Source organism: Alosa sapidissima, chromosome 3 (assembly GCF_018492685.1).
Source record: "Alosa sapidissima isolate fAloSap1 chromosome 3, fAloSap1.pri, whole genome shotgun sequence".
Classification (NCBI taxonomy): Eukaryota; Metazoa; Chordata; class Actinopteri; order Clupeiformes; family Clupeidae; genus Alosa; species Alosa sapidissima.
This window is the reverse complement of record NC_055959.1, coordinates 35,420,274-35,437,372: the sequence shown is the minus strand read 5'-3', so window position 1 is coordinate 35,437,372 and position 17,099 is coordinate 35,420,274. Positions and strand designations below refer to the sequence as shown.

The window sequence follows — 17,099 nt, the reverse complement described above, 5'->3', positions numbered from 1 at the left end:
TGAAAAGTTGTATAATGAGGAGTATCATGTATAATGGACAGTGTTGGGCAAGTTACTTCAAAATCGTAATGTATTATGTATTACTTATTAGTGTCATTTCAAAGTAATTTGTTACATTATAATATTACTGTCTCTGAATTGTAACATTACACTATACTATTGCATAACTTTTAAGTTACTTTCACCAAAATATCTAGATGGATTTGGCATTCTAAATGCAGTTTATTACGCTCAATGCAGCTCATTGCTCTTCCAATGGAGGGAGATGCGGTATAGCATAATGAACTAGAAAATGTAATTCCAGGAAATTACCAGTGCATGAAAATGCAAAACATATGGTGTGAAATATATTGTTAAAACAAATGATGTGCTAATTGGCAACCAACATGATGAGGTGTAATATAGTTGGAATGACTGAACTAGGTAGATGAGGTTTAATATAGTTGGAATGACTGAACAGTTAAATAGGTGGATAGTTTAAAAGGTTAAATTATTTGCTAGGTAGATGAGGTTTAATATAGTTGGAATGACTGAACAGTTAAATAGGTGGATAGTTTAAATGGTTAAATTATTTGCTAGGTACATGAGGTTTAATATAGTTGGAATGACTGAACTAGATAGATGAGGTTTAATATAATTGGAATGACTGAACAGTTATATAGGTGGATAGTTTAAATGGTTAAATTATTTGTGAGGTAGATGAGGTTTAATATAGTTGGAATGACTGAACAGTTAAATAGGTGGATAGTTTAAATGGTTAAATTATTTGCTAGGTAGATGAGGTTTAATACAGTTGGAATGACTGAACAGTTAAATAGGTGGATAGTTTAAATGGTTAAATTATTTGCGAGGTAGATGAGGTTTAATATAGTTGGAATGACAAACAGTTGTGGGCAGAATAAACAGTTGAACAGGATATATAGTCGTAAGAGAGCCAGTTTGTATGCTTAAAGCCTGAGATAGAGTATATAGTTAATAGTGTAATGGATGTTGATAGACAGAAAGTTGAATGGATGTAGATAGGCAGATTGTTTAATGGATGTTGATGGATAGTTTAATGGGTGGATGAGTGAATGGTTTGAAGAGGATGAATGGATAGAAAGTTGGATGGAATGTGCCTTATATTCTTGTAGAATGGAGAGACACAGAGAGAGTTGGCCTAGTTCAGCAGAAAGCAGTTGATACAGGTGCAATCAGTTTAACTGGCTCTTTGATGGGGCCTAGTTGAGCAGCTGGAAGTTGATACAGGTGCAAATCAAGTTAATTAGCCCAATTAGTTAATTGTGATGTCATCAGTCCAATGTTAAGTCTATGGGGAAATAGTTTTTAATTAATAGTTAAAAAAGTATAAAAGTTACAAAGATGAAAAATACAAAGCCCACATATCCTAAGTAAGACCTACGTAACATAGTTTGAATGAAGTTTCTCTAAGTTAAACGGTTGAAGCTGCATTAACTGCGTTAGAAGAAGAAGAATACTCATAAGAATAAGAAGACTTAGAAGAACAGTACAGTGCATTTTCATGCACTGTAATGACTGAGTTAGGTTTAAGGCTAACAACAGAATGCAATTGGAGCAGTGCTCATGATGCAATACAAGGAACAATCATAGTCAGAATTTTGTTAAAAACCGAAGTCTGGTAAATTGTGATAGAAATACTTTAACTGTAAGGCACAAGCCTGCTCATTAAAATCAATAGAGAGCCTAAATCCAAGGTTACATAAAGAAATTTCAAGATGGTGGCCTGCTGGCCATTTCGGTGCCCTAAGTGAGTGGCTTTGAGTGAGTGACATTTAAATGAAAACTCAAACACCTAAAGTCAAATCAAAAGGCTTATAATTTAAGACCATTACTGTGTGTTTTTAAACATTAATTTCTGAAGAAATGCTGTTTTACTTATAAATGGTGCACTGTCACTTTAAGGACATTGATCTTTACGTTCTCTTAATGCCCTTTTGCCAGCTTTTGTTTATTTGAGTTACACTGATAGCACAATACTAACAATAATATGCACAATGATAAGTTGTTATAAGCAGCCGTCATTGTTTTGGAAATGGAAGTGTGCAATGACATGTTGCTTCACATTTCTTTTTGCAATTAAAAGTGAATTATGAGCCTGGTAGCCACCTAGCTATCTGAATGGAATCCGTTTCAGTCGACTCGGCATAGCCTATCATGTGCTTCATGAAATGCTTGGAAAACGAATTATTGAAGACCCACCAATTCCATTCTACTAGTACTACGTGGTGGAGATTGAGAAAACCCAATCAAACTTGCATGTAACATGGTGTTAGTGCACTTTGACATTGTAAACGTTATTGATGAAGAGTGAAACGCCGTTTGCAGTAAAGCTACTATTCATTGGCTATATTTGGGTGCCCCCTATGCCCTTTGGTGCCCTACAAAGTGCATGATGCGCGTGGTGGGAGCGGTGGCACTGCCATGCTACACAATCTTTTTCTGCATTTCTATCCCTTTATTCTCTTTAATTCAAGTTCACAGCACAAAGCTGACATGCACTATAAGAGCATAGTTTGTGTTTTAACAAGAATCAAAAAGATTAGCGTGGCACCACTTAGATGTTTCATTAAATTACTTATGCTATTTCGCGAGGCATAGAGAGATCTTTCGGTTTCGCACACAAAGTGCACTTACTTAACTTTTATGTTGTTCTTATCCTTGTCTCTGACAAGCTGAAAATAATGAGCGTAGGCATGTCCATCCCGCAAATAGAATCCGACTTCGAGTCTGCTGCAGCCAGTCATCTTCAACTAGTATCAGGAGATAACGTTCTACTATTTTGCGCGATTTTTTCTTCTCTGTTGTTATCGCGGTGGTGTTTGCGAATATGTATCAAAACAAAACACCACTTAATTTCGGGTTAAAATGCATTGTAACACGCGTTACTGAAGTTTGTACCGAGTAAAATATTACCCATTTTTTTTAGTAGCCTAATGCCTTACATTACCGTGTTACTGCAAACAGCAATATATTACAGTAATTACATTACTTTTGTAACGCATTACTCCCAACACGGATAATGGACCTGCGTTTCCTCTATGTCCATAGCAGGGTCCCCTTTTCTTTTCGTTCTTAAAAGGTCCTCATGTCCACAAGTCAGATCTTTGCTAGGTAGATGTTTAACATTAAGATTACTGACTGGCTTAGAATTAGAATATTAGAGTTAGAATGTTAGAATATTTTGTGTTCCTTTTTACTTATCTTCTGTTAATATTTAAGCGTGTGTATAGCTCAGTGTGTGTAGCTTATGTGCAGAATGCCGCGTGGTGTGTGTCGCTCTGTCCACCTCTGCCCATCGCAGGCCTGTGCTTCATGGATGCGTAAAAGATTCCTGTCCCATCCCATGCCAATGCGTGGCACCTCTAAGTGCCTCATGGACGCGTGACAGACCTCAGTCCCTGCATGCCAATGCGTGGAACCTAAGTGCTTGTCTCCTGCAGTAAATAGAGATGCCATAGAGAAGCCAGTGAGTTGTCATGGCAGTATTATCGTAAATAAAGGGGCGTGTGCAGACAGGGCCGGGACTACTTCCACTAAAAGTCCTCCACTCAGATTTATCTGATGGCCTGAAAGAGATAACAACTATCAGGGCCACGTCCATCATGCTTGGATTCCAGATTTCTATTTTACTTACTCTTCATCTTATGCACTTAGTAGATTCTTTTAAGCATGTTTTTATAACATTATTTCATTACACGATTACATTATTTTTATGTACATTGCTCTGTATTCTGTTTTTATTTTCCCCTCCTTTTGCACATTGCAAATTGAATTGCCTTCGTGTGTGAAGTGTTGTATATAAATAAACTGGCCTTGCCTTGCCATCGTCATATCGCTAGTGAATCATAAGTGGAGGAAGTTGAATAATGTGTCCCAGTGGACGTGTTGTGCTTCCTCTCACAAAGGAGGCCTCTTCCACGTGAACCCGTGAGGTTATTCACATTGAATGTTGTGATCCGTTTATGCACATGGGAAAAACATTTTTCCCAGTGAAAACGTCAATTGTGGACGTCACCTCATGTTGGTATAACTGGGGGAAACTGGTGGAAGAGTTTGCTGACAGAGTTGCCCAGTTGTGGGCTTGTCGTCACTTTTGTCGTCACGTTGCAGTTCATTTGTAGTCCATGTGGACCTTCATGTTCAACCATTTTAATGTGAACTTGGGAATTTACTTGGGTTTTCTACACAAGAAAATCCATTGAAAGCACATCTGTGCCAGTCTACTACTGAAGCGAAATGAAATCGAGTCATAGATAGATAGATAGATCGATAGATAGATAGATACTTTATTGTAATTGTACACAGAATACGAGACATGGTTTGGAACAAACCTGAGATGCCCACAGATAAGCTAAAAAAGACTAAAGATATGCATAAAATAAATTAAATAAATAGACAATTACACATGATATGCCAATTGCACTAGTACCAATATCAATAGTTTGCAGTGACTAATGTGTTTACACTAGCACACAGATTGGGGTGGTGGGGGGCAGAGGAGGTGGAGTGTGTTCATCAGTGCAACTGCTTGTGGATAAAAACTGTTCCTTAGCCTACTGGTGCGGGCATAGAGTGCTCTGTAGCGCCTGCCCCTGCCAGATGGCAGGAGGGCGAAGAGGCAGTGTCCGGGATGGGTGGGGTCCTTGCAGATGCTTTGGGCCTTCTTGCTACAGCGGGTGTGCTCCGATGATTTTCTGTACTGTAGTGATGATGCGTTGTACGGCCTTCCTGTTGTCCATTGTGCAACCAGAATACCAAGTAGTGATGCAGTATGTGAGGATAGACTCAATGGTACATCTGTAGAAGTTGATTAGCAGCTTTTGCGGGAGATGGGCCTTCCTCAGGCACCTTGGGAAGTACATTCTCTAGTGCCCCTTCTTTGCCATGGCTTTGGCAGTGTTTCCCACAGAATTGAATTCTATTTGTGGTGGTAGGTTTGCAGACTCGAATGTAACAGTTTTTTACACATTAGTGCAGTGTGGTTATGATGCTAACCAGATTTAAGCACAATTTAGTAGAACCTGTAAAAATCATTGTGTGGTGGTCAATGTTGATATTGTGGTGGGCAGCCACAAATAAGTCAATGTATGGGAAACGCTGCTTTGGTGTTAGACCATGTCAGGTCACAGTTGTTGTACTCCCAGGTACTTAAATGTCTAAACCACGTCACTGTTGATGCTGATGGGATGGTGACCATCTTTTCTATGCGTCCTGAAGTCCAGAATCATTTCTTTCGTTTGGTAGTAGTAGACGGGCAGAGCCAGACTACATGAACGCTTGCAGTTGGAAAAAACAACTCAATCACAGGGGCTCTCCGTTTTCAAAAATACCATCGTGCACCCCTGTCAGTTTTCAGTAAAGTTTTCCCTTACACTAACCCGGGTATATGCCTTCAAGAGCATGCCAAACCTGTATGTGGCAGTGTAACGAGAAGCTCAAGCCCATGTTAGCCAATCAGAATCCCGAAAACAGCAACGAATCACTTTCTCTTTATCTTTTCAACTGACTAAAAATCTCGGCCTCGTCACATAAATCTCCATTTGTACATCTTTAGACGCAAACGAACAAATGGAGTTTTCCCAAAAAAACGATCAGCCCGGAGTTTTTAAGAACTCCGTTTGCAGGGGGATAAAACCTTTAAAGGAAGTTGGGGAACTGAACTGTGGTTTTGAAAAGTCATGTTGAAAGCCTATCCCCACTGTTTCTGAGTACCGTAAAACTTCAAATAATCGCCGAGTCCCTAAGAGATGCCTGTCTCTTTTAAACGCCTGGCGTGGCTACAGGTTTGGGTTAAAGGCCGGTCTCCAGTAGAGGCCTGGTCTGTTTTTTAGTTTCGGGTTGTATCTAATCTTCTAAAACCCGTCAGATCGTCTGTTTAAAGATTCGCAATGGCACGAAACCATTACAGAAAGGAGGTTACAGCAGTGTGAATTTGCAAAGCATCGCAAAGCATGCACATGTCTGGTCACAGTTGCAAGGTTTTAGAATGTTGCATCAAGTTGCTGCTCATCTCGTTGCGAATCTTGGATCTGATTTGGGCTTAAGTATGGCGCAGACTGCGCACGTTATGATTATATGGCATTAAAAGACTGCGGTGGGGAAAAGCTAGAGTTCCAAATTGTATAACTTTTTTCCAATATGAATGCCTATATGTCCGACTTTGTCATCGTTCAATTCATCCCTTGTGTTTAAAATTTGCGGATAGGCCGATGGTAAGCTTGTTTTTCTGCTGGCAACAAAACCAGAACGGTTCGCGAACGTTATTCTTTATTCTAAATGCCATGGCGATAAAGAGAAAAAAGTCAGAAAATGAATTTACCTTAGGCTAGGCTATATCAAAGCCCGTCTACGGACATTCTCTGGCTATATAACCTACTGAAATAGGTTAATGATGTAAAGTCAAGTGCGCTTCTATGGGACTGGTGTGTGCGCGCACAGTTTTTATTGATGAGTCGGAGTGGCAAGTGCTGCGCATAGTTGCAGTGGAATGTGGCTGCCCAGGGCATTATAAAACTTCTCACTCTTAGACCTACTCATACACGGCGGTGAAATGGCGTATTTAGCTGTCTAAATTCAAATCATATGCTGGGGAGAAATCGTCGGACATGATTATTTTGTTATTCAGCACCCCTGGTCAAAAATATGTTCCCGCGCGCCTGGAAGTAGGCTATGATTTGAATGTAGACTGTTGTCAAATTTGGCAAATACAAAACGGGAGAAACAATATGGTTCAAGCTCTCTCATGCTGTTTCATTCGTGCCGAAAAGGAGGGAGAATGAAACATTAAGCACGTTCCACTTTTGCATAAATAATTCCTGAACGGTTTTGGTCAGGGCTGATAATGCAACTGTATTTGACAAAGGACCGATATAGGCTATTTGCTAGTGACAAAATATGAGCTTTCAGTGTGATACGATCTCTGTAGATTACGTTTAATTAAGTGTTTCATCTGTTCTGGCTATCCCCACTATTTGGATCTTACTGTATCTCACTCAATGAACAACATCTCAACACTAAATGAACGATGATCCGTAATTGTCATCAGATAGCCTAGTCATATAGGTAGACATTCAGTGTGTTCAGTAGACATTCTTTGCAGAGGAAAAGTTTTGTGTGAAGGGAATTAAAGACCTGTCTCATATAGACGCCTGTCTCTAATACTAGCCGGTGCAGTTTGGCGATTTACATGTACACACACATCTGTGCACAGGAACATGTATGTGTGTGATTAACACAGAGACAGGTCGTTTTGTTTTCTTTTTTTCTTCTATACCATGTCCCTCATGTTGTTTGTGTGCATGTCTGACATTTTAAGACATGTTGTGCTGCCAGAGCAGCAGAGGGCCCTTCTCCAAGAAGTATGGCCATTTCATTATTGTCTTCCATGTCTATAAAATTTGGTATGACTTGTTGGATGTTTTAAAAACATTTTTGAATTTGAAAAAGGTCTGTCTTAAAGTGTCATATTTTTGGCAGTGAAGAAGAAAGTGCTCCTCTGTCTCAACCTCCTCTGCCTGACAGTGACCACATAATCTTTGTTCTCTTGGCAGCCAGGTTTTCCTGTGTCTGCCTGTTTCTATTGCTAGGTTGTAGTCACTGAGCCTGTACTTGGTCAGGATATCCCTCTGCTTCGTATCTCAGAGATGAGATATTCTGCTAATTCATATTCTCTCTCTCTCTTTCTCTTTCTCTCTCTCTTTCTCTCTCTCTCTCTCTCTCTCTCTCTCTCTCAGGTATCTACTCTGCTGTTTGTGTGTGTGGGAGGTGCTGATGGAGAGGACACCTGTGATACTCTGATGATGCTGTCAGGAAACTTCACCAGTGAGTCACATTCAGACACGCACGCACGCTTGCACACACACATGTACATGTACACACACACACACACACACACAGAGCTGGAATAAGTGTGTGCGACCATCACAGACATCCCAAGTCTCCCGGAAGTTCCGTGAGTCTCCCGCATAGTGATAGCGGCTCCCTGACGCCCGCAAATTAGGCAAAATCTCCCGGAATCTACAGTGAGCGATCGAGAGCGCGCATGCGAGACCGAGAGAGAGGGGTGGTGCGTGTGTGTCTGAGCGCATCCAAGACAGAGAGCATCCTGATTGGCCTGTTTCGCTAAATCAACCAATCAGTTTTCAGTGTAGGCGGGCTTTTAAGTATAAGTATATACTCTTTTGATCCCGTGAGGGAAATTTGGTCATTTATCCCAATCCATGAATTAGTGAAACACACACAGCACACAGTGTACACACAGTGAGGTGAAGCACACACTAATCCCGGCGCAGTGAGCTGCCAGCATCAACAGCGGCGCTCGGGGAGCAGTGAGGGCTTAGGTGCCTTGCTCAAGGGCACTTCAGCCGTGCCTACTGGTCGGGGTATGAACCGGCAACCCTTCGGTTACAGGTCCGAAGTGCTAACCAGTAGGCCACGGCCTGCTTTTATCTCTTTTCTCCCGAACTTAATTACTGTAATCACTTCAGTGTATAGGAACAGGAGCGTCATGGCAGAGTCAGTGCCTCAAAAAAATGAAAATGTAAGACCCATTTCAAAGTGTAGGCTATTGTCTCATAAGAGTAAAAAATAATGATAGGCCTAGTCTTGCACGCTGCACTGTTTGTAACAGTGACTTTAGCATTGCCCATGGCGTGTTAAATGATTGCAAAAGACATGTTGAGGTGAGTTTAACAAGTGTCAATTCATGTGCATATTATTCAGGCCTATGCTAGATGGCTAGTTGCCAAGGCTACATGAAAAGACCAAACTACCAAAATCTACATATTTTATTTCCACAATTTCTATCTAGGCCTTCCTTATTTGCATTATTGAACATATTAATCTGTATTTAAGTAGGCTAAAGTTTTTTTTTTTTTTTGGGGGGGGGGCGCTTCGTGATACCTCTCTGAAATGACTTGTTGCAGGTTGGGATGTCTGCCATCAGTAGAGTATGTGAGTATGTATGTGTGTGTGACAGGCTTCCATCTGACATGTCATAGGAAGTGACAGACGTATGCTAGCTGCTAGGCTAACAGCCTGTGAGCAGGACCAGTGAGACAGTAAGCTAGCTGCTAGGCTAACAGCCTGTGAGCAGGGCCAGTGAGACAGTAAGCTATCTGCTAGGCTAACAGTCTGTGAGCAGGGCCAGTATGAGACATCAGGGAATCATCTCAAATGCCCAATGCTCACAGGCTCAGGCCAGGGTTCCAGAAAGGGCTTACTTGTGTGAGGGTGGAAATGAACAACAGGAAGTCTATAAACTTTCAGCAGAGACACATGGTGAATGGAAGAGGGCACTTGGGCGTTTTGGCAGGAGACGGTTGGCTGTCCTCAGTGCCAGCCAGGCCATCTGTATCAGAAGCAATTACACACCAGGGAAGATAGTAAAGACACAGATGTTATACACAGCACAGTGCACTTCAGTCATAGGGCGTCAGAACCAAAACAATTCAATCTACAAAGAAATCTCAGATTAAGGACATTCAGATTAACCATTTTTGTGAAATAAATAGTGTAATTTCAAACTTTTTCTTTGGCTGAGTTTGGAATCAAAACGATTTGGGTTTTTAACTTTATTTATATTTTAACAGCTACATGATAAAAATAATTATGTTGGACATAAAACAATGATGAGATGAATTCTCCACCACGCAGTAGGCTACCTGAGATGAATTCTCCACCACGCAGTAGGCTACCTGAGAGACATTCTCCAACACCCAGTAGGTATGCAGTAGGCTACCTGAGAGGAAAACAGCATGGCTTCAGATGTTTATAGATATAGGAAATGTCAGGATGTACACAGAACATACGGGATGAGGGTTAGGATGAGATGTCCTGTTGGGACCAGACATATGCCAGATGATCCCGTTGAGAACCGACACACATCTTTAGACCCCTGAGGAAAACTCCACATGTACTGCAAGGTCCAGGGGTCTAGCAGAGGTTGTGCGTGTGTGTGTGTGCGTGTGTGCGTGCGTGTGTGTGTGTGTGTGTGTGTGTGTGTGTATTTGTCTCTGTGTAGTGAACAGACAGAGAAGTCACCCCACCCAACTTTGAACGTGGGTCCACGTTGAAGTCAAATGCTGACGGTCAGGTGACCATATGTTCTATCAAGACACCAAAGCATACAGTTAAAACATACAGTTAAAACGTGGTGAAGGTCAAGAGGATGTGTCCTTTCCCTGTCAAACTTTAATAGTGCCCAACTAAAGTCAGCTTCTAATAAAGGGAATATACTGTATGATCCAACATGTGACCTCAAGGTCACAATTACCCAAAGTCTGATCAGACTGATGCTAAAAGCAGGCATTGTTCAGAAGGCTGTATAAACCCAGGGCCTTGGTCTTGCTGTTGACAGACAGTATGGTACTTACGGAAAATAGCTTTACTCTCCTCATTTGGTATAATTAAACACAGTTATGGCATCCGTCTTTGCGTATGTATGTCACAATAAGGACTATGTACTCTGTAGCTGGGATGACAATAAGGAGAACTTGAACTTGAATTTGAACTAGCCCTGAGAAGTGGTCCTTTGGGAGGGTCTGTAGATCCATTAGACTGTCATTGGATCGGATGGCATTGCCATTGGATTGGATGCAACCCTGGGATAGGTTCAGTTCTAGGGTCTAGTAAAGCTGTGTTCAAGGGGGTTGATTCTTTGCATACTGTAACCCCCCCCCCCCCCCCCAAGCAGTCAAAGCAGTCATAGAAAGGACTCTCTCCTCTCTCTCTCTCTCTGTGATTGCAGCGTACTCTATGGCCTTTGGGAACCAGACTGAGCAGAACGTCTCAGGTACAGTGACTTTTTAATGAATCCACTCTAATTATTTGTTGCACTGTATGGCTTCTATATTGGTGCATTTGTAGAAGGCTGTCCTCCTAAGGTTGAACGAGGTCATGATAATCCTCAACTCTATGGTTGTATCAGACTGTTCAGTGTTGTCTGATTCACTGTTGTATCAGACTTTTCACTGACATGCTTCGGACGTTCTTCAAATTGCCATTCAAATTAAATAAAATGGATTCCTTTCATATTTTGACCTCCAGGAGCCATTAAACACAACCTGAAGCCATACAGTAGAGTCATCTAGCATAACTGGAAGGATAAAGACGATGGATTTGGCACATGAGAGTTCACTGCTATTCTTTTAAAAAGTCATTATTCTCTCTCAACGCACCTGCCTCTATTCAGCCAACATACGTATATGGGTGATTCTCCAACTACAGGCACTTTTGTGTCCTTGTGGTTGTTTTTGTGGAAAAATATAATATTTTTGTTTCAATCATGTCAATTTGCAAAGGCCAGATCACCAGCATCCTATAAAAAATTAATCATGCCTATATATTCTGATTTACTGCTCTTAGAGGGGCTTTTATCAGTGGATTTGGCTGTTTTGAGCTTATCCCCAACCCAGACTTGTAACCTTTAACTGTTAAAATACACTAAAGACAAATTAAACCTAGATGATTTTGTACCATGTTTGTTGCAAGAAAGAGTTAAATAAACACATACCATTTCAATTTCTAATGCAAATAATATATTTATACTATTTTTTAGGGAAAACATCAGTGTCCCCAGGTTTTCCGTCATTTCCACCACACAAACTATTTCCAGTAATATATACTTTTTTACTTAAAAATGTTTATTATTTGTTTATTTACTAAAGAGGAAAGTTGATTGCAAATATCAGAGACATATGGTGATCAGAAACTGAAGAAAAATCATTGTAACCATCACTTATAGAACCATCAGTATAGAGTATTTTTATTCGACGTCATTTCCACCACAGCTGTAACTTTGTCAAAATATGCAAAAAGTTAAAAGTTGTGTGTATTTTGGATACATTGTGCCCTATCTCCAAAAGTATCTGGGTATGGCAATGGAATGTGATTATATGGCTGAAAACTGGGAGAATGTCATTTCCATCACAGTCATTTCCACCACAAAGTGAGGTCATTTCCACCACAGTCAGCAAGACAGTGATGCAATGTCATTTCCACCACAGTCCCCACAGTCATTTCCACCACGAAATGACCATCACAACATATGTTTTAAGGGAATAAAACATAATTCCAGGTGATACTATTTTCAGAAACTATAAATCCATACTTCATTATTAATAGAAAAACATGTGAGTGATTTTAATAATTTATGTATACTTTAAATAAAGAGTATTTTTGATTATGAAAAACAAAATTCATTGTACCGAGCAACTTCAAGCAATATACATTTAGTTCACAAAGTCTTAGGATTTGTTATGTGGTATGATTAGGTAGTCATAGACATGGTAACTGATATATAATGCAACATAATGAATTATATTGTATAATCTGCAAATAAAGGACATCATTTGAGGTGTGGTGGAAATGACATTTTTCCCTTTAGAAAAGACGATTTAGAAAACTGATAAAAAATAACAATATTCCATGTCATGCAATTGTGCCCAGTATCATACTTTGTTTCAAGACATATTAATGAGTTAATCAATGATTTTGAATGTGTGTTTGGAGATAATTATTTTTCTAAAAGTTGAAAGGCCAAAAGTGCCCGGAGTTGAAGAAACACCCATATATTAACATATCTCCTGATCCATTCAGCCAACATACGTGCCCTTTGCAGATTGTGCCGAACATTCCACATTTTCATACTCGATGGCCTTATGGCACAAAAAGGCTTATTGTATGATTATGCTACATGACAGAGATACAATATACCCACCACTGTAATCAGGAGAAATAGCCCTTTCAAATGGTATAAAATATAATTAATAAGTTTGAGGAGAACATACATAATTTAAAAAATATTTGAAATTCAACCCCAAAAAACACGAAAATATCAGTTTGTCAAGATTAATCTAATTTTTCTCCAAATTTCTATTGTAGATAGAGAAAAACATAGAGTGTATGGGAGATTCACAATTTTGTCCACTACTCAGTGATAAAAACAGAATCAATGTGTCACCTTTTGTTCAAAAGTTATGATACATTTATTAGACCTTTGCAGACGGCACGAAACATTCGGTTTTTTCATACTTAATGCCCTTGTGAGACAAAAAGGCTTATTGTGTGGCCATGCTACATGACAGAGATAAGATATACCCACCATTGTAATCAGGAAAACTAGCCCTTTAAAATGGTACACATCATAGTTAACACGTTTGAGTTTTAAAATGGCGCACATCATAGTTAATACATTTGAGTATACCACACACTGTTTTTAAACCTTCAAAATTCAACATCAAAAAACGTGAAAATATCAATTTGTCAAGATGAATCTTTCTTTTCACCTAATGTCTGTTGTAGATATAGTGTGCAAAGGATAGCCAGTGTTGTGTTCTCCTCAGTGAAAAAAAACAGAATCAATTTATCACCTTTGGTTCAGAAGTTATGATTAATTTACTCATAACAGTAACAAGTAGAATTTTTAAAGAGTAGAATGTTTTCATTTCCCGGTTTGGCATCTGACCTAAAAATACAGATATAATGGTCATGTAAAAAAATAAGATGTTTTACCATCTAAACAAGCTCAATATGGGATGTCTTACTGTACTGTGAAGAGGCTAAATCAATTGTGGGGAGGACAGATAAAGGCTGAAAGACAGACTAGCTGATTGTAACTGCTTCTCCGTGTGCTTCATTCTACTATGAAAATAAGAATATAGAGACACTGGTACATGTGTTAGGTTTACGAAAGGGGAAATAAATAATTTTATTTAGAAAAGTCTTAAACAATGTGATTAAATAACCAGGAACAACAACTTCAGGTAAATAACATAAACATATGTTTACAAACATGAAGTAACTATTAGAACTACAAGAATGACAAGACAACAGTATAACAAAGATCAACAAATCTTACATGGTGAACAAAATATCAATTCATACTAACATTCACACACATATTATAAACAATTAAAACGTTAGAAGAAATTCAATACATTTAACAACCATACAGCATATAGTTCGATACAATATATAATTATCGATATCATTTGCCCTACACATAAGGTGATACACTAACGCCACATTCACACCAGATCCGTGGTGTGTGCATTGTCACAGCTGTGGCATGGTTGTGTGGTTGTGTGTGTGTGTGTGTGTGTGTGTGTGTGTGTGTGTGTGTGTGCATGCGTGTGTGTGTGTCCATCCAAGCCTAGCAGACGATGGGGTGTAAATGCTATTGGAGTTGGTGTCTCTGTCTGTGTTGGAAGGATAGGCAAAGTGTATGCTTTCTACCTGACATGGGACTTGACCAAACTCAAAATAAAGAAATGGTCAGATAAGAAATATAGAAATTGAATTACAAATCTAACCAAACTATTATCACTATAATCCCTCTCATTATTGTTATAAGCAACACTCTTATCACAACCAGAAATGTGCTTGCGCCCAGATGGACGCACACACACACACAAACATGCTTACCCAGCTGAGGATGATGGAAGATTATCTCCTCCTGTAGCACATCATTGTCTTCTTCTTCATCCAGAAGCTACCCATCCATGTCCCATGTCCATGCCATCGTGGTCCTTGGGGTCATATTTGCCATCAGCAGTCGGCTGCTTTCACCCCAGTTGCACATACTTCTGTAGTATGGAAGTCTACCAATGAAGTGTGGAGATACGTTGAGCCTCATAAATGGTGTAAAACAGTGATTTATTTGCATGGCTAGGCCGATGCCGAGGCAACCCCATTGAAAAAGCTGTTGGTAGCATCGGCTAACTAGCGCCAGATTTTGGAGTGCAGGGGACAAGCCGAGATGGGCTATGAGACATACGTTCACACTCGGTATCATGTTTCAACACACTTTAGGTCAATATCACACCGGAATTCTCCTTTAACATACGGATCTATTCAGCCAACATACAGTGGCAAGAAAAAATATGTGAACCCATGCTAAAGTTGACTAAAAAGAGAAATAAAAATTTATCGTAATGCCTTAATTAAAAAAAAAAGGACAAATCCATCCTTTAAAGACACCAATTTTCTTTGTGAATGAATAATGTATTGTAAATAAATAAATGTTCTTCCTTAAAATACACGGGGCATAAGTATACACACCCCTAAGTTAAATTCCCATAGAGGCAGGCAGATGTTTATTTTTATCACCCTGAGAGAAGAAATACTCTTTTCTGATTGGCTGGTGGGGTGGCTTTTAATTCTAAATAACGGGACACCTTTGAAGTAGATCTGGTAAAAAAAAGTTTAATCGCAGTTCCATATCAATGCTTATGAATGGTAACTATAACAACGATAGGACGACGGTTGAGCCTGGAGGCAGGCTTCGCAACAATGGAATCAACTGTAAACAAGCTAACTGTCCATGCTATCGCTGTTATAGGGCCAACGAAAGTTGTACAACAAGCTGAACTAGTGAGCTTCTTTTTAAACGGAACCGCGTGTTTCCTTTGCTTTACAACGCCAACCGGGTGATAAGCGGGATAACAGCCTTCGAGGTGTGTCCAGTTATACAGAATTAATGGACTCGGGCGCGTCTGGGAGTTCTTTCCGTATAACAGGACACCTCGGCGGCAGTTATCCCTTACTTAAAGGCCAGCTATTTCATGGATCCAGGATACTATGCATCCTGATAACGTTCCCTTGGCCTTTGGAATTAAAATAGCCCCACCTCATCACATACCCTTCACCATACCTAGAGATTGGCATGGTTTTATTTCAGTTAGCTTAATAGCTGGTTTAATTTGCATTGAAAGATGATGAAAAAGTACCCCATGCCAATAGAAGCGGGTCACTTGCGCTTCAGCCTGGTTGGTGCACACGGAACAGGATAATGCTTTAAGTGATTGTTATTAGCCTAGTGCAAACCCGTGTGTCAATACCCCATGCCAGTCTCTAGGTATGGTGAAGGGTACAGTATGTGATGATGTTACCCCTGCTCTTCTGTAAGGACTGTTCTGTTACCCCCGCTCTTCTTCCAGGGGTGTTCTGCAGGACCTCCATTGACGGGATTGGCACCTGCTGGCCCAGAAGTCGAGCGGGTCAGATGGTGTCCCGGCCGTGTCCAGAGTTCTTCCTTGGCGTCCGGTACAACACCACCAGTAAGTTCCTTCTCCTCGCGTCACATCCCCAGACTAGGTGATGTATGAGATGATATAAGCAGAGACTTTCTAATGAGGAGACACAGCACTCAAAAAATTCTCCATAGAAATGCATGGGGCTAGTTTGTAACGCCGTTGTCTACAACAGTGGTTTTCAAAGTGGGGGCCGCGATGGGGTGCCAGGGGGGCCTCAGCAAGTTGGAGAGAAAAATAAAAGCAACAAATAAATACATTTGAAAATGTTTTAAATATACCTATTACTATGAGAATTGTTATACAATGCCATTATAATAATGTGACGCATATCTGAACATTATATTTCCCATGATAATAACTTATATATAGATAAAATACTAGTAGAGTGATAGCTCTCATATACTGTAGCAGAAAGCCCCAAATACAATTTTTACACACTGTGCTCCATCGCGAAGTGCTTGTGGCTAAAATAAACATTAGGATTAGCTTAATGTATTTTTACATTTGCCGTAGTATTGTCGATGGGTTTAATAACACATCAAGGGGGTCCTTGGCCAGAACCTAGTGGTATTTGGGGGCCTTGTCGTGGAAAAGTTTGGGAACCCCTGGTCTACACATATCACACCCCTTCCTCGGCAAAACGTCGACATGTGAATACATTGAGCCAATCATGTGGTGTGATGTGAATACATTGAGCCAATCATATGGTGTGTTGTGAAGACATCGTGCCAATCATGTGTTGTGAACTCGCCGCTGGAGCAAGATTAGAGTCGTGAAGCCTTGCTCACACGCATTTCTGCCGAAGAGGATGCCCGATGAGTGCCCAAAAAGCCTTGCAATATGGCCGCCGAGTTGAGGGACTTGCCTAAAAGGACTTTGATATAAGTACTTTTCTGTATTCTTCTTCCTAGGCTTCTTTATCTGGGAGTCCTAGTTGTTTCTTCTTTATCTGGGAATCCTAGTTGTTTCTTCTATATCTGGGTATCTGGTTGTTTCTTCTTTATCTGGGAATCCTAGTTGTTTCTTCTATATCTGGGTATCTGG

The 17,099-nt window shown here is 40.1% G+C and overlaps 1 protein-coding gene across 1 annotated transcript in view; it reads left to right on the top strand.

Annotated features, from left to right (window-relative positions):
• The window catches only part of LOC121704974 (corticotropin-releasing factor receptor 1), a 52,482-nt gene that overhangs the window by 3,389 nt on the left and 31,994 nt on the right, over positions 1-17,099 (top strand). The window contains exons 2-4 of the mRNA XM_042085596.1: positions 7,755-7,842; positions 10,769-10,813; positions 15,960-16,079. Of these exons, the coding sequence (XP_041941530.1) occupies positions 7,755-7,842; positions 10,769-10,813; positions 15,960-16,079 (253 nt within the window). The remainder of the gene's footprint in view (positions 1-7,754; positions 7,843-10,768; positions 10,814-15,959; positions 16,080-17,099) is intronic.